General features: G+C 54.6%; 1 protein-coding gene across 5 annotated transcripts in view; it reads left to right on the top strand.

Moving 5' to 3' along the window:
* Positions 1-20219, top strand: part of PRKAG2 (protein kinase AMP-activated non-catalytic subunit gamma 2) — a 261354-nt gene that overhangs the window by 151679 nt on the left and 89456 nt on the right. For all 5 annotated transcript variants that reach the window (XM_047094666.1, XM_047094665.1, XM_047094664.1 and 2 more), the window contains exon 4: positions 12264-12481. In XM_047094666.1, the coding sequence (XP_046950622.1) occupies positions 12264-12481 (218 nt within the window). The remainder of the gene's footprint in view (positions 1-12263; positions 12482-20219) is intronic.

Raw genomic sequence — 20219 nt, 5'->3', positions numbered from 1 at the left:
GAGTCTTGACAAATATATGTAATTGGATACTCAACACCACCATTGAGATATAGAATAGTTCTGTCACCCCCCAAAATTCCCTCGTGCCCCTCTATGGTCAACTTCTTCCCACATCCCCAACCCCCGGCAACCTATAATTTTCCTGTCCCCTATAATTTTGCTTTTTTCCCCTATAATTTCTATTTAGATGGTGAAATTTAGCATATAGCCTTCTTTCACTTAGCAAAATGCGTCAGAGATGCGTCCCTGATGCTTTATATCTCAATGGTCCTTTCCTTTTTATTACTGAGGAATGTTCCACTGTTTGGATGCACCAGCTCGTTTATTAATTCACCAGTTGAAGGACTTTGGGGATTGTTTCCGGCTTGAGGCAACTATGAGCAAAACCACTATAAGCATTTGCATCCCAGTTTTGTATGAACACGAGTTTTTACTTCTTCTAGAGTGGCCTTGTGGGGCTCTATGGTATATGTACCTGTGACTTCGTGAGCAACTGTCCAACTGTTTTCCAAACCGACTGCACTATTTTGCGTTCCCACCAGCAATTCATGGGAGTTCCCGTGGCTCCACACCTTGCCAACACTTTGTATTGTCGGCTTTAGAAAGAATGTAGCTCATCTCGTGGTGCTCAGGGACATCTCGTTGCTATAACGTGTTTATCCCTAATGACTGACGGTTAATGATGCCAAGTGTCTTTCAGCACGCGTATTTGTCATCTGTATGCCTTCTCTGGGGAAGTATCTGTCTTAACCTTAGCCTTCTGTTCACTTTTTTTTATAGAACCATTTGTTCTCTTGTTATTGGGTTTCGAGCGTTCTTTATATATTCTGGATACAAATTCTTTAGCACATACGATTTGCAAATACTTTCTCCCTGTCGCTTACCTTGTCTCATTTTCCTAACAGTATCTTTTGAAGGGCTTAGGTTTTATTTATTTATTTTTTAATGTTTATTTTTTGAGAGAGAGAGAGACAGAACACAAGTAGGGGGAGGAGGAGAGAGAGAGGGAGACACAGAATCCGAAGCAGGCTCCAGGCTTCGGGCTGTCAGCACAGAGCCCGACGCGGGGCTCGAACCCACAGATCGTAAGATCGTGACCTGAGCCAAAGTCCGACGTTTAACGGACTGAGCCACCCAGGCGCCCCGAAGAGCTTACGTTTTAAATTTTAATGAAATCCAACTCATCCGTGTGTTCTTCTATGAACTGTGCTCATCGGGCGTTTTGTGGAACTAAGGTGTGCCACGTAGCCCTATGAGTACTTACGGAGTAGGGATTGTGTACCGAGCTGGGGAAACGATGGTAAATAAAATTCGCCACCAATCATGCTTAGTGGAGGAGACAGGGTATGTAAAAGAGTAATGACAGCATACTATAATTTGTGATGGTGGAACGTGCAAGGTGCATAAACAGGAGGAATAAGTTAGCTTGATCCTAGGATGACGCTTGGTCACCAGTGGTCTCGAGAAAGCAGCTTTACAAAAGATGAACTTAGCCAACAATCGATGCTAAACCTGTGGAGTGAATCAGAAAGTAAAGAGAGAAAAACTTGCTCCCCTAGGCACAGGGTTCTGATATCATTTCTCATACCCTAGTTCTAGAAACCCAGCGGGGGGAGCTCCAGAGAGAAAATTAGGAAGAGAGAAAATTTACTATCTGGCTACGACTGAGTCCGGAGATCCTGGCCCTGTCCTTCTTCCCTTCACTCGTGTCCCCAGTGACCGCATCTCCTTGGGGTCATTTGTAGGGAACTGTCATCCAGGCCAGCCTTCAGCAGGTTGGCCACGATGAACAGGACCTAGAGTCTTTCATGTAAAAACAACCTGGAGAAAGGGGAGGCTGGGTCACAAGAGAGACTGGTTGAGTAGGTCAGGTATTTGGAAGGGGTCAAGGGACCTTCCAAACCCCAAAGTCCTATACATAGGAGGCTGGCTTCTCCTACCCATAAAACAGGCTTGGGCACTTGTGGTCGATGTAAGTCAGACACTGGAAGGTGAGGGATTCTGGGATCCCCAGAATGAGTGCTGGTCCTCATTCCCTCCGGTCGCCTTGTTACCTCTCTACTAAACACAAAGAAAAACCGAGGGATGATGCCGTCAGCTTTGCTCATGGCCCTAAACTCCCAGAACTGCTGCCGTGTTGTTGTTGGATTGTTGAAAGCAGAGGCAAATCCCAGGCCTGAGGTTCTGGATTGCCTCTAAAAGGACACAGCCGAGGGGCGCCTGGGTGGCCCAGTCGGTTAAGCGTCCCACTTTGGCTCAGGTCGTGATCTTGCGCTTGGTGAGTTCGAGCCCCGCGTTGAACTCTGTGCTGACAGCTCGGAGCCCGGAGCCTGCTTCGGATTCTGTGTTTCCCCCTCTCTCTGCCCCTCCCCTGCTCACGCTCTGTCTCTCTCTCTCTCTCTCTCTCAAAAATAAATAAAACTTTTTAAAAAAAGAAGAAGAAGGAGACGCCGAAACCTGTGTTTTCAGCGTGAGACGCTCGACTCCCTTCTCTCTGCGGCTTTCCTCCCTCCCCTCTTCCCCCTTCACGGGGAATCTGCCCATTCTTCCCTGGGAGCAGATACCCAGTATGGCCCGCGGTCCCTTTCTTCATGAGCTGAATGAGGAGAGTCCAGAGCGGCACCACAGAAACCAGCACCGGCCCCAGAGGCAGCCCGGATGCCTTCCCGGCCCGAGGCCTCCCTGGCCTCGCGCACGCCCGTCCGGTCTCACTGGCGCCTCACACCAGAGGGCCCGGCGTGCGGTGTCAGGTGATATGTTGAGTCAGCAGACCCACAGGAGAGCCCCGGCCGGAGTCCGTGGCAGCCGGCTGCAGCCAGCACCTGGCCTGCCCGGAGACCCAGCGGGCAGGCGACAGCCGGGCCGGAGTCGCCCACCCACGGACCGTCTCCCGCCCCCAGCGTCTGCCTCCCCGTCCCGCGTCGCTGAGCGTGGCCTCCAAAGCCGAGGTCTGGAAAGCGTGCTCCCGAGGCCCGAACGCCATCACGCCTGGTAGAACAGAGTGTCTTAGACGTCTGGACACCACCCGAGACGTCCCTCAGGGAGGGGACAGTGGCTCAGAGCACTTTCTAGGTACCCACATCCCCTTGTCGCTGCTGTTGGGTCCAGAGCGGGGAGGCAGGGGGGGATCTGGGAGCGCCCTCGAGGGTAAGGTTAAACAGCCCGGGGACACCCCGAGGTGGGGCTTCGAGCGCAGCTGGCAGGGGCACACGTCGCCGGCAGCCTGAGCCCGCGGTCTGTGGGAGGGAGGAGCTCTCATCGGGGGTACCGCTTCGATTCAAAAGGCCCAAACTGTGGGGCGCCCGGGGGGCTGGGTCAGCTCAGCGTCCGACTCTTGATTTCAGCTCGGGCTATGCCCTCGCAGTTCACGAGCTCGAGCCCCGCGTTGGGCTCTGCGCTGACAGCCTGCGTGGGATTCTGTCTCCCTCTCTCTCTCTGCCCCTCCCCCGCTCGCCCTCTCTCTCAAAATAAGAAACGTTCTTTTTTTTAAGAGGCCCAAATCATGGAAAGTGTAGGAAAAACTCAAGGTAAAGATTCTGATCCTCAGAGCCCGCTCTGGAAGCTTCCACGTGCCGGGGTCCTGGTTAGGCGTGGTCGCTGGCTTCCCCGGATTTGGTTATCCACGCTGATTTTCCACCCAATCTTCTGGCTCCCTCTTCTCCCCGTGAGGGTCCCTCAGCGGACATAGCTACTGGTTGCTTTCGGGGCCTGGGGGCCTCGACCCTCCCTGTGCTCCCAAATCGGCAGAGTTCTGCCGGATCTGCTGCTTTACGTCACGGTGACACCGCGCGCCCGGGACAGGCTGGCTTTGCCGGAACGATTGGCCGGAACCGCACTGCAGTAAACAGGCATCTTGGAGAAATGGAGGTTAGAAAGACTCATCTGAACTTGCGCGGAAATCGAGTCCTGACCTAGGAGCGCGTCCGAGCAGGGCAGGGCAGGGGGGGGGGGGGGGGGCTCCTGCCCGGAAACATTCCAGCCCCACCTCTGGCCAATGCCAGACAGCCTTCCCCCTGCCCACTGGGCACCTGGCGACTCCGCGGCTCTCTTACTGAATTAGTGTTCTTCTCCTGTGTGCTCTCAGGAAGTGACGGTCACCGTACTGACCCAGGAAGCAACCTCAGCTCCTCCTGCCCCACATCCAGCATGTCCTGGCCACGGCTTGTCGCTATCCACTCCTTCTGGGCAGTCTGCCAGAGGGATGGGGGCAGCTGGTGGACACGGAAGGAAGAGCCTGGGGCCGGCCGGTGAGAGCCCGCGTGCAGCATTGTGGGTCCCAGGGGTACTCTTGGGTCTCACCCTCCCACCTCTGACCCCGCGCACCTGCTGTCCTCCTGGGCGAACACCTGCTCTTTCCTCTCGCCGACACAGATGGTCTCCTCCCCGGGACTCCGTGGGTGCGAAGCCGGTGTCCGAAAGCTCTCACGGCCCCGGGCTGGGGGTCTAGAGACCCAAGTGATGGCTCTGCGTGGTCCGGCTTCCGACCCAGCTGCTGCCCTCGGGCCTGACACTTCACCTCTCAGGGCCTGCGTTTCCTCCACTGTACAATGAGGCCACGGGATGTTTGTCTGCTGAGGTCCCTCAGCGCCGATTCCCCCTGGCTGGGATTCTTTTGGTGGGGACTATCCTAATTCTGTCGCATGCAGCCCACTCGATCTACACGGTATCAAACACCTGTTGCTTTCACGATTCCACAAAGATCGTCGGCAGAAGGGACCCGCGCAGCTATTGCCCCTTCGTTGGCAAATCCTTAGCGACCTGCTTTTCAGAATCTGTTTTAGATGGGAGGTGGATTGTTCTAGAATCTCTCCCTCTTGCAAAGCGACTGAGGAATTTTTTTTCTCTCTTCCTTTCCCCAAGGATTGACTTTTAGCTTCAACATCAAAAGGCACCTATGCTTTGCTAAAGTAGCAAGGGTTATATTTTGGGTTCACGAAGCAGACCTCGGACCTGCAGATGAGTGTGAAGAGGGCACAGCTCTTTTTCTTTTCTTTTTTTAATGTTTATTTTTGAGAGAGAGAGAGACACACACACACACACAGAGTGTGAGTGGGGGAGGGACAGAGACAGAAGGGACAAAGAATCCGAAGCAGGCTCCAGGCTCTGAGCCGTCAGCACAGAGCCTGACGTGGGACTTGAACTCACGAACCACGAGATCATGACCTGAGCCGAAGTCGGACGCTCGACCGACTGAGCCACCCAGGCGCCCCTGAGGGCACAGCTCTTCTAAAGGCCAGGGCAACACCAGAGGCTGTAGGGACCACACTGTAGGGACTGATCTAGAGTCAGTCCCTGTTTTCATTTTGTGTCCTTTTCCAGTTTACCTATGCAACTATCAACATGCTTGAGCCCACTCCATTACCTAATACCTAGGTCCGGACCCCTATTGGGTGTGCACAGCCGTGTAAAACTAGTTTTTCCTGGATTCCTTCTAGGAGAATAAGAACCTCAGAAAATGTTCTAAAAGAATTTTGTGTTTTCTTTAGAGAAAGAATTTTTCACCCACTGGATTACCGTAACGCTTTGATTCCCAAAGGACTCTAGACAGCCTCCAACATATTTTGAATAGTTTCAATGATAAAAGATTGCAAAACAGATTCTTGGAGTCTATAAGCAAAACTTGCAGCCTAAAACCCGACTTCCAGTCGACATGTGAATTGAGACTAAAGTCAAGGATGGCCAGGGCCAAAGCCGTTGGTTTGTAGGGAGATCCTAGGCCAGTCCTGAGACGATAGCCTGGAAACTTGACCCCTAAGAGAGAGGGGGGGACCCGGCTGGGGTGGGTGAGGTGGGGAGGATCTCAGGAAAGGGTCTTCTAGGAAATGAGTGATTCTGGAACATTTGGAGCAAGAGCTGAAAAGGGGAAGGGCCCTGGGAGCACTGGCCAGTGGCTGAAGGAACACCTGGTGACCAGAGATGAGGCACAATTCAGGGTCATCTGCATGAGACTGCCGTCAACGGTGGGAAGAATGATTTCCTTCAGAGACCAGGCAGGGGGCTTGGGACTCAGAAGAGAACTTCTCCTCTTGAAGAAGAGAGCTATGAGAGAGAGAGACTGAGAGAGAGAGCTGAGGCCCTGGTTCTACATGGCCACAAAGAATGGGAAGAACTTCTTCTAGAAGTTTCTTACCTACAGAATGAGGAGTCTGTATTCAATTAATGGTTCAGAACTTGTCTGGCCACTGAACCACCTGGGGAACTTCAGAAAACCCAGATTCGCGGGGCACCTGGGTGGCTCGGTCGGTTAAGCGGGCGACTTCGGCCCAGGTCACGATCTTGCGGTTCATGAGTTTGAGCCCCGCGTCGGGCTCTGCACTGACAGCGTGGAGCTCGGAGCCTGTTTCGGATTCTGTGTCTCCCTCTCTCCCCGCCCTTTCCCCACGCGTGCGCTCTTTCTCTCTCAAAAATGAATAGACGTTAAAAAATAATTTTTTTAAAAACTGCATATGAGCGAGTCTCCCATCCGATGCATATTGAATATTTGCTCTTCTCCTGGGACAGCGGTCAGCGAGGACGTTTAAGATCAGGAACAAGATGAATTTTCTCCTCTCTCTTGTTATTCAGACCGTGCGCTGCCCAAGGGCAGGGGGAAGGGGGCACATGTGCCCGCGCCCAGCACGCAGCCATCTGGTCTACCTGGTTTATGTTTCCCGACACAAGGGCTCGGTTTGCTCAAGGGCCTTGATGTGCACAAGGGCCTCCTCCTTCCTCCCCGCATCGCTGTCCTTCCGCAGACCCCTGCCGTCTTGCTCCCAGGGGCACCACTGTTCTGTCTCCTCCCCCGCCTCTCTAGACGTAGCTCATGCCAGTACGGCCTGGCCCTGTGAAGTCACCAGCTCATGGCTCCCTGGTGTCTGGAGCCACTTGCCTGATGTCTTGCGTGGCTGCCAGGAGCCATTTCTGTTGGCTCAGTGTGCCTATTCACTTATCCTGGCTGCCGCCCCAGGAAAATCAAAGGCATTGTTCGCTCTCGGAGGCCGACGGCAGCTCTAAACAAAGTCCTTAAGAAGCAGAAGAAGGAAGGAAAGCCTTCTCAGAAGAGCACAGCGGGGGAAACCTATCTGTGCCCTGGGTACCGTGGCCACAGCCCGGTCTTGTCTGGGCCCTTCGGAAAGTCGCCTGATCGGGGGCGGACGTGTCTTATTTTCCGAGGCGCGGGCCCGGCTCCCTCCTGGTGTCTCCGCCGGGCTTTCCCGCCCTTTCTCCGAGCCCCTCCTGGGTTAGCGTTACACGCTTTTCACTCCAGGGCTCACCACGGGGCGTGCCTGGTTTGGGCTTCGGTGTGGTGTCGCCCCAGTTTCCCCAAGCGGGTCTCAAAGGTGGGAGTCGTCTGCTTCACGGGAACCTGCCCCCTCCTCCGCGCCGGCACGGGCCTGGCCCCCGGCAGCCGGCTGGGTAGACCGTGGCCTTCCTGAACGATCGCGCTCTGGCGGTTTGCCCTGTGGTTGGGAGAGACGTTGGTCGATTTCCAGGATACTGGGGGATCGTGGCAGCACGGCCCCACTCTCCTCTTTGTTGATAAATTGTGACACCGGCCGACAAAAGAGGGACAAGTTTAGGACTCCCTCACTGCCGATTCCCCCTGGCTAGGATTCTTTCGGTGAGGACCGTCCTGATTCTGTCGCGTGCGGCTGGGTTCGTCTATGCAGAACCGCCCCGCCTTCCTTCGTAGGATGCCCCCTCCCTGCCCGGGTGAAACAGCAGAGAATCGACCAGAAGGCTCCTCTCTCTACCCGCCTCGCCCGTCTCCGCTCTTGCCGGCTGGGGCGGAAGAGAAACACGCTTGGACGAGGCCCGCCCTTGCCTACGCCAGGCCACCCCGTGGGAGGAATCCCGCAGAGCCCCAAGCCCACTCTCCTCCGGGACCCCCTTCCCTCCCACCCGCCTCTCACTTCTCTGCCACACCCAGTGCTCTCTAAGCTCTCCTGCCTGCCGGCCTGTGAAGCCCCACTTTCCGGAAGGGTCATTCTCTCCCCGCGCCCCCCTCCCCCCAGCGTCTAGAGCATCCTTCTGTCTTCGGCAGCAAGACCACCCACTCTGAGAGGAGGCCAGGTGGCAAGGTGGAAGGATCCTTTGAACTTGGAAAGATTTCGGTGAGAGGGGCTGTCTTGGGGGGCACGGAGAATCACGCCGTTCCCCCAGAAACCGGTCGCTCCCGCCACCAGATGGGAAGCCCACCCATCGTCTCCTCACTGCAGACAGTGCAGCGAGGTTGTGTCTAGGGCTGCGTGGCTTCTCCGCCGTCCTTCCTGCCCTCGGTCAGCATGGGCTTAGGACCCTTCCAGGACTCACGTGGGGACGGCCCACAGAGGCCGAGCCACAGGAGAAGCGGGAGCCGCCATTTGTGCTCTCAAGAGCCCTCGTAGGTGGCAAGCCGCTCAGTCTTGTTCTCTTTAATTCCTCACACGTAGGAAGGAACGTTCTAGATCCAAAGACCTCGCAAGGAATTCTACCAGCTATGACTGTCCCTTCCTTCACGGTGACTGGGCTTGATCCCTGAAGAATGTTGTAAATGGGAGAGCTTGCAGACAGAGAGAGAGAGAGAGAGAGAGAGAGAGAGAGAGAGCGAGTGCCCAGGCCCGCCCTCGGAGTGCTTTCATGTAGGTGGGGACACAGACCTCCCCTTGGGGCTGGTGGGGGCGGCTGGGATCAGGGCAGGGGGCAGGAGACGCTTACATTCGGTGTTAGCCAGCCTCTTGGCTCAAAAGCAGAATCGGGGCTGGAGAAAGTAATTTTCTGAATAGAGGGCACATCCACGTGATACGAAAGTTGTAAAATGACAAAGGGTGCACTATGACGGTGTTTTCTGCCAGCCGTTCCCGCCTCCAGGGCTTTCACAGCCTTCCCCAGACACTCCGCACACGCGGACGGATACGTACATACATTCCCATCCCCTTTTCCGGGACCAGAAATGGTTTCATTCTCTACGGATGGCTCTGGGGTTTGCCTTTTCACTTGCCGCCGCGTCTCCGAGGTAAGGATGAGGAAGCTCGTCGTGCCCCGTCGGGGAGCCATGGCCATCCCTGTGGATATGCGGTCATCGCGTTAGCCTCTTCCCACCCGTGGGCACCTGCGTCTCCAATCTCTGCTTTTACTTTATTTTATTTTGTTTTATTGTATTGTATTTTAATTTTTAATTTTTGCGTAATTTTGTTTGTTTACTTATTTATTTTTAGAGGGGGAGAGAGAGAATCTTAAGCAGGGTCTACACTGTGTGGATCCTGACCCGGGGCTTGATCCCAAGACCCTGGGATCGTGACCTGAGCCGCAATCGAGAGTCTGATGCTCAAGGGACTGAGCCACCCAGGCAGCCCTCCAGTCCCTGCTTTCCAAAACACCACCGTATGGGGCGCGCCTGGGTGGCTCGGTCGGTTGAGCGTCCGACTTCGGCTCAGGTCATGATCTCGCGGTCTGTGAGTTCGAGCCCCACGTCGGGCTCTGTGCTGACGGCTCAGAGCCCGGAACCTGTTTCGGATTCTGTGTCTCCCTCTCTCTCTGCCCCTCCCCTGCTCGTGCTCTGTCTCTCTCTGTCAAAAATAAATAAGCGTTTAAAAAAATAATAAAAAAATAAAAGCACCACTGTCACGAAGGACCCCACACGCTCGCCGTTTAGCAATTCTGCCCCTACGTCTGTGGAAGGAAATCCCAGAAGCAGACTGCTGGGCCAAGGAGCATGTGCATGTGTAGCTTTGCTAGATGTTGCCAAAGCACCTCCACAGAGGTACATGATTTGTCCGTGCCTCTGAACACTCCTCTGTAGGTGTGGTTTGAGCCAGTATGAGCCGGATCTGGGAGCAAAGTCACAGGCAAGATGGAGGGGCTGGTCTGGATTGTGCCCTGTGTTCGGACAGACACGGGTGCTTCGGCACCGAGGGGTGCTGGGCGTCGCTGGGCCTGTCCCTCCTTCACGCGGAAAGCCAAGACCCCTACAGGGGCTTCGCGGGAGGGCCTCTCACAGGCTGTTAGAACGTGGTTGGTGGCCCCAGCCTGGAGTCCCAATGGCCCCCCGTCCCTCTCCGTGCCTCTGTTGGGTCTCCAGCACTCGGCCTCGGAAAGCACCGGGGGGTGGGGGGGGGGGCCTCTGTGTCCAGCGGCCGGGGGAGCATTGGGAGCGCAGAACACAGAATTCCCTGCTCGACGGCGCCGTGGGAACTGGCCTGTTCTGGGCCACGCTGTGACGGGCCGGACTAGCGGGCCAGCTGAGGACTCCCGCCGGAAGAGCCAGGGAAGGACGCGCCACCAGCCCGGGGAGGCGGGGCTCCACAAAGCAGCCCCCTCCGCTGCTCCCCGGCCGAGCCCTCTGATGACCCAGGCGCACCCCCTGGAGCCCCCTGGCTGGCATCCTCGTCCCTCGCCGCTCTGCGGGCATCGCCGGGGAGCGTCGGAGCCGTGATGCTAGAGAAGACCTGGGCCAGGCGGCCCCTGTCTCCCCCTGCCTGCCGGACCCTTCCCGTCTCCCCCTGCCCCCCGCCAGCTGGAGACCCCCCCAGATCCCCCGTGCTTCATCCTCTCTCCCCTTCCTCCCCCACCCCCAGCCCCGCCTCGCAGCAAGCCTGGCTTCTCAAGGCCTCTGGGGGAAAGCTTTTGTTTTTAAGAGTCGGGGGCTGTCCTGTTGGAGGCCTTTTTGTGCCTTAAGTTGAGACCCACAAACCCGTGGGTGCTAGAGTGTTCTGTCTCCTGCTGTCACCTGCCTCCCGGGGATCTGCCTGGAGCGGGCCTTCCCACTCGGGATGGCTTCGTGGGAAGAGCGGCTCCCTAGAAGACGACGCTCCTCCTTCGACGGATTCCTTCCGAAATGCCCACCAGGGACCTACGTGCCCCCCACACTCTCTGGGCTCGGGGAGGCAGAGAAGACGCGAGCTGAGCTGGAGCCTTAGGCCCTTCGTGCTCTCTTGTCCCGCCTTGCCTGCTGGGGCAAGCGTCTTCCAGGAACCTTCCTTCCCCTCGCCAGGCCGGCGCTGGCCGCTGTGGGGACCCAGCAGCGTGGCCCAGAGCCCCTGCCCCACAGACAAAGGGCGGCTTCTGTTGGGGACAGAAGACTGACGCGGTTTCACGCTTGGCTTTAGCGTGAAATATCTTCTCGTTCCCTGGTCACGTGCTGCACAGATGCGACGTGCTCCTGGGTCCGGGGGAGCGAGAAGCCACAGGCCGTGGCGTCAGGAAAAGGAGGTCGGTTGAACTGACTCCTGAGGAGTGGGAGGCCCCTCCGGGGAGCGAGGACGGAAGCAGAGAAGGGAGCACTCGTGTCTCCGTGTGAGCAGAGGGGTCTGGAACGCGGGACACGGCAGGTAACCCCCGGGCTCCGTCTCCCGACATCCTTGCTTTGTCTTGCGTGGCTTAACGTTTGGGCTGAAGCCGAGGTGTCAGCAGGGCCGTGCTCCCTCCGAGACCCTGGGTAGCGACCTCTGGTGCCTCTTTTAGCTTCTGGTCGCCGACGGGGCTTGGTGCTCCTTGGCCTAGGGATGCATCACTTCGGTCTCTGCCTCTCTCGTCACCTGGCTTCTCCTCTGAGTGTGTGTCCATTTCTACGGCTTCTCCTAAGGACACCGGTCCCGTCGGGTTAAGAGCCCAGCCTACTCCAGCGTGACCTCATTGTAACCTGATGGCCTCTGCAAAGACCCTCTTCCCCATCCGTGTGACTTTTCACTTTGTCACTTTGCGAGGCCTGCTCCTCCTCCCGCGTCCCCTCAGCATTCACCCTCGTGGCCAACTCTCGCCTCCGCAAACTCACGGTGGCAAGATTTAGGTTGCGCATCTTGACGGTCATCGCACGTTTCGTCTGGTTCTTAGTCGTCACGTGACCTTCCGCAACGTCGACCTTTGTCTCTGTGGCCTACTTTATGAACTTCCCTACCCTGGTTCCACTCCGTGTGCTCTGGCCACACGCTCTGCAGGGGAGGAGTAACGTTGATAAAGGGGCACCTGGGTGGTTCAGTCGGTTGAGCGTCCGACTTCGACTCGTGGGTTCGAGCCCCGCGTCGGGGCTCTGTGCTGACAGCTCGAGGCCCGGAGCCTGCTTCGGAGTCTGTGTCTCCCTCTCTCTCTCTGCCCCTCCCCTGCTCACCTCTGTCTGTCTCTCTGTCTCTCAAAACTAATCATTAAAAAAAAAAATACGTTGATACGAGCTTGTCCCCAACATTCAGAATTTAATAATTCAGATTCTTGCCATTTGAGATTTGGGGTTCTTAGAAGTGGAAGAGCCCTTCTCTTGCCTTCTTCTGTCTCAGCCAGACTCCTAACAGCTCTTGTGGTCTCCTCCTCAGCCTCAGGCCTCTCCTCCTCTCCGTCGACACCCACCCAAGCGGCCAAGCAGCACACGTTTCCTCTCGAATCCTACAAGCATGAGCCTGAGCGACTGGAAAATCGTATCTATGCCTCCACTTCCCCTCCGGACACAGGCCAGAGGTACTGCCCGTCCTCCTTCCAGAGCACAGCCGGGCCTCCATCAGCATCACCCTCGCCCCATGCTTCCTCCAGAACCGTAAGTCCGTGGGCCGGGCCGCCAGGCGTCGGGAGGGAGGGCAGAGTCTGGCTGAGCGCAGCCGAAGTCAAGGCTGTGCACCCCCGGCCTTTCTGGTATGTTTTATCATAAATCGCAGGCTGAGGAAAAACAACGACAACAACAACAAAAACTGCTGAGGGCACAGCGGGCAAACGGAAATTGAGTGGAAAGTGGTCATGTCTGCGGCGTGACCGGAAAGTGTTTCTTGCCTCAGCTTCTTTAAGAACAAAGCAACCAGCGAACAAAAATCAGCCCTTAAGAGCTTTAGTTGAATTTATCCTGATTGGGAAACCCAAGGGAAAAGCCATAGGCAAAAGCAACAGGCCTTTCGAATTGAAGTTTTATCGTCGAGTGTTGAGATTTCAAGGTTGGCAGCATTTGGCTTGGGGAGCGTGCTGGCAAAGGTGAGGCTTTCGGGGGGGGGGGGGGGAGCCCGGGGCCCCTGCACCCTCCCGAGGAGGGGGGCTAGTGGACCCCGGCGGGAGAAGCCGGCCTAGTGGCGGGACGCGGGCCCTCGCCAGCAGCACGGTGGCCCCAAGCGTGGAGACGCCCTCCAACCCTGCCTGGCTCGTAGAAGGCACGTCGATGCTCAGTGTTATTCCTGGGCCCAGCAAGGGTGCGAGAAGCGTGTCCGGAGTCCGTCTATGTGGGTGGAACTGTCGTATTCGGTTGCTGGATTCGTTCCCTGGGGCCGCTGTAACAAAGCGCATGAACTCGGGGGTGGGGGGGGGTGGCTTACACGAACAGGAAGCTCTTGTCTCACCGCGCCCGAGGCCGGCGGTCTGAAGTCCTGGTTGGGGCAGGACCCTGCTCCCTGCGAAGTCTCTAGCGGGGACGATCCTCCCTCGACTCTTCAGGCTTCCGAGAGCCCCAGCTTTTCTTGGCTTGTGGCCGCATCACACCAGCCTCTGCCTCGGTCTCCACGTGGCTGTGGGCCCTGTGTCTGCATGTGTCCACGTTTCCCCCTTCTTGTAGGGCCGCCCTTCATCCTGGATTAGGGCCCAGCCGTGCTCCGGCTCGTCTTTACTTCGTCACGCCTGCAAAGACCTTATTTCCAAACGGGGTCACGCTCACGGGCATCAGAGCGGAAGCCTTCTCCGTAGCTGTTTGGGGGGACACAACCCAACCACTGGGGTTGTTCTCTTTGGGGCGCCAACATGGGTCTGTCATGCAGAGAAGATACCATCACTGTTCTCCTCGTTCTTTTGGTGATGACTTTACGAGCGTACCCTTAGCAGAGTATTGTTCCGGGTGCCGAGGGATAAAATGCAGTGTATTATTTCTGCCTTCTTGGGTTTCCAGTCTTACCGGGAACGGAAGAACACTCCACCAGGGCCGCCTGGGTGGCTCAGGCCGTTAAGCGTCCGACTTCAGCTCGGATCATGACCTCACGGTTTGTGAGTTCGAGCCCCGCGTCGGTCTCTGCGCTGAGAGAGTGGCGCCTGCTTGGGATTCTCCCTCTCTCTCTGCCTCTCCCCCACTGGCACTTTCTCTCTCTCTCTCTCTCAAAAAATAAACTTAAAAAAAAAAAGAAGAAGAACGCTCAGATAAAGCCGTTAAGTAAAAGCAGAAAGGAGGTCGAGTGGGGACGGAGAGTAGGCAAATAGTCCACTCTAGAGGAGGGGAGAAGGGAAATGCTGTTGTCTGATAAGGGCCAGTGCAGTGGCACCAGTGAGCTGAGCCTTGAGTAACTGGGAGGGTTTAAATGAGAGGCGGGGAGGTGAAGGGAGAGCCTTCCAGAGAAGAAAATTCGCCGTGACTTGGGCGGGAATGAGCGCGACTGCAGCATAGGGAAGGAGCGGGGCCGCGGGCCCTCTCCGAGGGTCCAGAACCTAGCAGCAGACTAGGAGGTGGGCTGGAGACGGGAAGCCGAGGAAGCCGAGGAACAGCCCAGATGAGGCAGGCTACAGGGCTTGGCCCCGGAGAGCTATAGCGCTCGGAGGAAGGTCCCCCCACGTTCTTGGGTGGGAGCGAGAGACGATCTAGAAAGGGTCTCCTGGGCATTTAACACAGGAGATCTGGGACAGAGGGAGCCCGTCCGTGGGGGCCGGGAGCAGGAGGAGGACTAAAGACAGAAGTGACCAGCAGAGAGGCCAAAGTCTCAAAATACCGGTTTCTCCTCGTTGACTAGCGATGCCTGATAGCACGGCCCCGTTAAGGAAGAGGCAGAGATTTGAAGAGAAAACCGTTATTTTCAGCTTAGGTCACTGGCGGCGATCACGATTGCAGAAGTTTTGTGCCGGCCTTTCCGAGTTTAAGTAGGAGATAATCCAGAGGGCGCTCTTGGGCCAATGCCAATTCTTTTCCTGGGACATTGACTGGAAAACGGCGTTCTTAGCTGTTTAAACTTCACACAGCCAAGAAGCCCATGGTTGAGGCCCACAGGCCGGGGTCCTTCTGGGATTTCCCAGGTCGTTCCGGGGCCAGAGAGGAAGTGTCTTCAGCTGTCTTCCACGCTCAGTGATGCGTGCCCCGGTCAGGGCCCGCGATTCCCCGCACGTGGCTGATGGCGCGTGTGACATTTCAGCGATGTTTCAGCAATCATCCAAACGTCCTGAGAGACAAGATGTGGTCATCCCGTACAAGGGGATCTTAGCCTTAAAAGGGAAGGCAATGCTGACACCTGCCACAACCCGGATGAGCCCTGAGGACACGATGCTGAGTGAAGTAAGTCAGCCACAAAAGGACAAGTCCCGTGTGATTCCACGTGCATGAGGTCCCCAGAGTAGTCAGATTCATAGACACAGAAAATAGAATGGTAACTGCCAGGGGCTGGGCGGGCAGGAATGGGGAGTTAGCGTTTCATGGGGACAGAGTTCCAGTATGGGAATGAAAAGTTTTGGAGATGATGGGGGTGCTGGTTGCACAACAGTGTGAATGCGCTTAAAACCACTATCATTGGGGCGCCCGGGTGGCTCAGTGGGTTAAGCATCCAAGTTCGGCTCAGGTCATGATCTCATGGTTCCTGAGTTCGAGCCCCACGTCGGGCTCTGGGCTGACAGCTCGGAGCCTGGAGCCTGCTTCGGATTCTGTGTCTCCCTCTGTCTGTACCTCCCCTGCTTGCACTCTGTCTCTCGCATTGTCTCAAAAATCAATAAACATTAAAAAAAAATTAAAAAAAAAAACCACTACCATTGAGTTGGACTCTTAAAAATGGTTAAGATGATACATTTTCTATTATGTATATTTCACTACCATTTTTTAATGTTTATTTTTGAGAGAGAGAGAGAGACAGAGCATGAGTGGCAGGGGAGGGGCAGAGAGAGAGGGAGACACAGAATCCGAAGCAGGCTCCAGGCTCCGAGCCGTCAGCACAGAGCCCGACGTGGGGCTCGAACTCACGAACCACGAGATCATGACCTGAGCTGAAGTCGGACACTTATCCGGCTAGGCCACCCAGGCGCCCCCATCTAATTCTTTTTGAAAAAGTGATTCAGACAAGACTACGGCGTTTGTATAGTTTGAGCTTCAGAAAATCAGGGTGATCGCCAGAGGCTCTCCACTTATGTTGTGAAATGATACATTTCAAAATTGGAAGACAGAGGCCCCACTGACTCCCTGACATGGGACAGGCCTGATTGCATCTGTAACCTTTGTCACCCAAGGCGTCTGGGAGCTCCTGCTCACGGCCTCCCCAGCCGCTGCTTGCTGGGTCTGTTCTGCTTTGAGCAGACCCTTAGCAGGAGGGCTGATGGTCATTTCAAGTTCATGTAAAATGTGCTTCTTTATCATTGAACTGTGTCAGTCGTCTTTATGTGCTAAGTTCCTTAAGAGCTCGGCTGATTTCAATAATCGGCTACCAGCATAATCTTCATTGGAGGAATGTGAGTCGCTTAATGACTCTGTCAGCCTAAAAATATTTAGAAATAATTTGTCTCTGCCCTTTGGAACAGAGAGGCACTTTCTGTAAACACTGACCCTGAAGATCCATTTTACAAAATGTGTTCCCATGAATCTTACTCTAAAATTGGAATGGGGATAAAGGCAATTAGTTAGTCTTTAGTAGATAGCACTCAATTTTTTTAATGTTTATTTATTTATTTATCTTGAGAGGGAGGTGGAGTGGAGAGAGAGGGTCAGAGAGAATCCCAAACAGGCTCCACGCTGTCAGCACAGAGCCCGACGTGGGGCTCGATCTCACAACCGTGAGATCGTGACCTGAGCCAAAATCAAGAGTTGGATGCTGAATCGACTGAGCCACCCAGACGCCCCCTAAATAGCACTCATTTTTATAATTTATTTATTTATTCGACACATACTTAGTAAGCAACTGCTACGTGCCAGAAACTGTGCACAGGAAGGGGGAACAGGTGACAAATGTGTGAGACGCTCGCGTGAGGCAGGGCCGTGTTTGTTCTCCTCACTGCTTGATTAACAGCACATTGTACACTGGAGGGCTTCAAGAAATAGCTAATGGCTCGTTGCACACAGGCGGGAAAGTCGTCTATCTGGGGGGTGCAGACAGGTGAATAGTTACGAGAGTTTGACAGAACCTGTGCTGTTATTACGGGAGAAAACACCCAGTCTAGTCTGAGTGAGTGGAAGAACCGATCCCAGAGGAAGGAAGCGGACGTTTTTTTCAGCAGACGAGAGCAATAATCAGCTTTGCCTTTTTGGATGCTCTGGGTGGGTGGGTGGGTGTGGAAATGAGATTGAAATTGAGTCGCACAGGGGCTCAGATGAGACATGGGGCGCAATCATCTGGGCCCGGTGGTAGCTGATGGTGGAAAGAAGTGGACCGGTGTTAATAAGTAAAGAGCTATTTAAGAGGTTGAATTGGAAAGAATTTAGAAGGCTGTGATTGATTAGCTGGTTGGGGGGGGGGGGGAGTAGAATCAAGGATGACTCCAGAAGTTCTGCCTTAGGAAACCGAACGAATGGGAGTTGCACTTGCTGGGGTAGGGAACAGGGGAGAAGGAGGAGCAGGCTGTGTGTGTGTGCCTGTGTGTGTGTGTGCATGCACGTGCGGGGTGCACGCGTGTATACAGGCACACGTTTGTGTGTTCAGGTGGTGGTATAATAAGGTGTCCGTGGAACATTCAAGAGGAGGTATCCAAAGGGCAGTTGGATATGTGCATCTGGAGCTAGAAATTAAGATTGAAAATCATCATGGGGTGCCTGGGTGGCTCAGTCGGTTGAGCGTCTGACTTCGGCTCAGGACATGATCTCAAAGTTCGTAGGTTTGAGCTCCACGTCGGGCTCTGTGCTGACATCTCAGAGCCTGGAACCTGCTTCAGATTCTGCGTCTCCTTCTCTCTCAGCCCCACCCCTGCTCATGCTTTGTCTCTCTCTCCCTCTCAAAAATAAATAAATAAATAAATAAATAAACATTTAAAAAAATTTTTTAAAGATTGAGAATCATCAGAATAGGAATGGTAATTCATGCCATGATCATAGATGAAATAATCCACAAAAACATATGGTAGGTGAGAAGAGAGCCAGAAAAACATGGACATTTAAGGAACAAATAAAGGGAAGGGATTCCGAATTGCCTTGAAATGAGACAGAAAAGTAGGCACACACAGAAGCAAAAGGAATGTGTTTCATGCGTGTGGAGGAGTGACCAGTGACACCAAATGCAGTAGACTGGCCTAGAATGTAAGGACTGAGGTCACTAACAACACTGGCAAGAATACTGTGGTCAAGCGTGTAAGCCACTGAACGTGGGTTGAATGACAAAGAGGTGAAGAAGTGCAAGTCTCTCATGTAGATAACTCAAGAGTCCTGACTTTGAAGGGGAGGAGAGAGGGCTGTCGCTGTTAGAATGGAGGTGACGGTTTCTTCCTACAAATGGGAATAGATGTAAGCACTAATCGGGACAGAGTCAGTAGGAGGGAAGTGGTTAACGACAGAAGGGAAAAGGCGAGCATTAGGTTCCGCTCTTATGAAGGAAATGGGTGAGATTCCTTGGGTGGTGGGAGGTGTTTGTCTTCGACCGGTGGAAGAACCGTCTTCCGTTGCGTTGGCAACTTGATATGAGGGTACGAGAGGGCTCAGTACTTCTCCGGTGCCCTTTCCACAACAGTTATTCCTGTGCTCTCCCTCTTTTTCTTCTAGGAATTTCACTCTTGACCTGTGTCTTGGGTCAGAGTCCCTAGAAGCAGAGTCAGTTCCTAAGCCAATGACAAGGAACCCAAGGTATCTGCTGCAGCCTGGGGTCCCTTCTTCTCTTGCCTGGTTGACTCCTGTATCCGACACGATCGCGTGCTGTGTCAGCTCTTCTGTTGCCATAACAAACCTCCCCAAAATGTAAGATGGCAACCGTCTATTTGGCTCACAGTTCTGTGGGTCCTCACTTTGGCTTGGGCACCCTTCTGGTCTTGGCTGTGCTTACACGTCTGCGGTCACTTACCAGGTCACTTGGCATCTGGTAGGGCCAGGGTGGCCCCAGCTGGAATGTCTCGCCTCTGTTCCGTGTGGTCTCTGCTCCCCCAGGAGGCTATCCCAAGTTGTTCTTATGGTAGTGACATGATTCCAGGAGACACGGAAGCGTATACAAGTCTTCATGATGCCTAGGTGTAGATCTGGTGTACGGACCCCTACCTGAGACAGAATCTGTTTCCTCTGCCCTTGAAGCTGGGCCGGGCTTTTCACTTGCTTTGGCCAACAGAACGAGGCAGAAGTGACAAAGTCACACTGTGGAGAGCGTAGACGTGGGAAGAGGTAGAGGCTGTGGGCCAATCGTGAGATCGACCACATACACGTCTTACCACTGGGTTTCCACAGCCGCGTCTGCAGCCGAACACAGCATCCCGGAGTCTAGAAGTTCGTTTATCTCTATGTGAGGAGTCTCGTTGAGATGGCAGACTTCTCAGAGAGTAATTTCCCAAAAAGGTGGCCGCTGCAGTTCATGTTCCCTGAGAGGCTGACTCTAGACAGAAACGAATGTGCAGGATGTTTATTAGGAAGCACTCTTAGGATCAATGCTTGGGAGAGAAAGGAAGGAGGCGGAAGGGCCTGAGGGAGAAGCTGAAATGCAGTGCAGTCTCGACAAGGTCTTCAGCAGACCCACGGGGAACGCTAAAACCAGTGAGGGGGAGGGGGACGCTCCTCAGGGCTGTCCCAAGTTGGGGTGAAGGAGCCAGGCCTTTCTCCACTTACATCAGCCAGTCATTAGATGACAGCTCTCCTGGGAGGGGGTTAACCTCGGACAAGACGACTCTATTCAGCCAAGGGCTGTCCTGGCTAATCGTTGAGGGCCATCGCCTGGCAGATCCCCAATGGCTGGGGGGAGATCCTTCATTTCTCAAGGGGGATCTGAGCAGGACCTCACAACTACCAAGCATGGACTTATCCTCGACTTAATTTCTTTGATTTATGATCCCAAAATTCTGATAGGTGACAAAAAAGGCTATCACATTTCTTCTTATGATATATTTAACATGTAACTAAACTGAAGAAAAGGGTTTAGTTGGTGGGGGATGAATGAAAATGGTTTTATTAGGCCCAGGGGGGAGAGGCACTAAGGCCCCAGCCAACACCCACCACCAGCTTCCCAGCTGTGGGAGTGAACCACCATGGATGTGAATCCTCCAGCCGCAGTCAAGCCTTTGGATGAGACTGCAGCCCCAGCCAATACTGGACCGAGAGACCTGGTCACAGATCCAGGACCACCCAGCTGAACTGCTCATGAATTCCTGACCCACAGAAACCATAAGAAATAATGTATTATTCTTCTAGGGCTATTAGAACAGAATGCCACAGACTAGCGGGCTTA

Source organism: Lynx rufus, unplaced genomic scaffold, assembly GCF_022079265.1.
Source record: "Lynx rufus isolate CCGP_SWC_20201006 ecotype Redwood Valley unplaced genomic scaffold, mLynRuf1.p SCAF_4, whole genome shotgun sequence".
NCBI classification, from domain to species: domain Eukaryota; kingdom Metazoa; phylum Chordata; class Mammalia; order Carnivora; family Felidae; genus Lynx; species Lynx rufus.
Note: the sequence above shows the minus strand (reverse complement) of the source record. Positions and strands in the feature narration are given on the sequence as shown.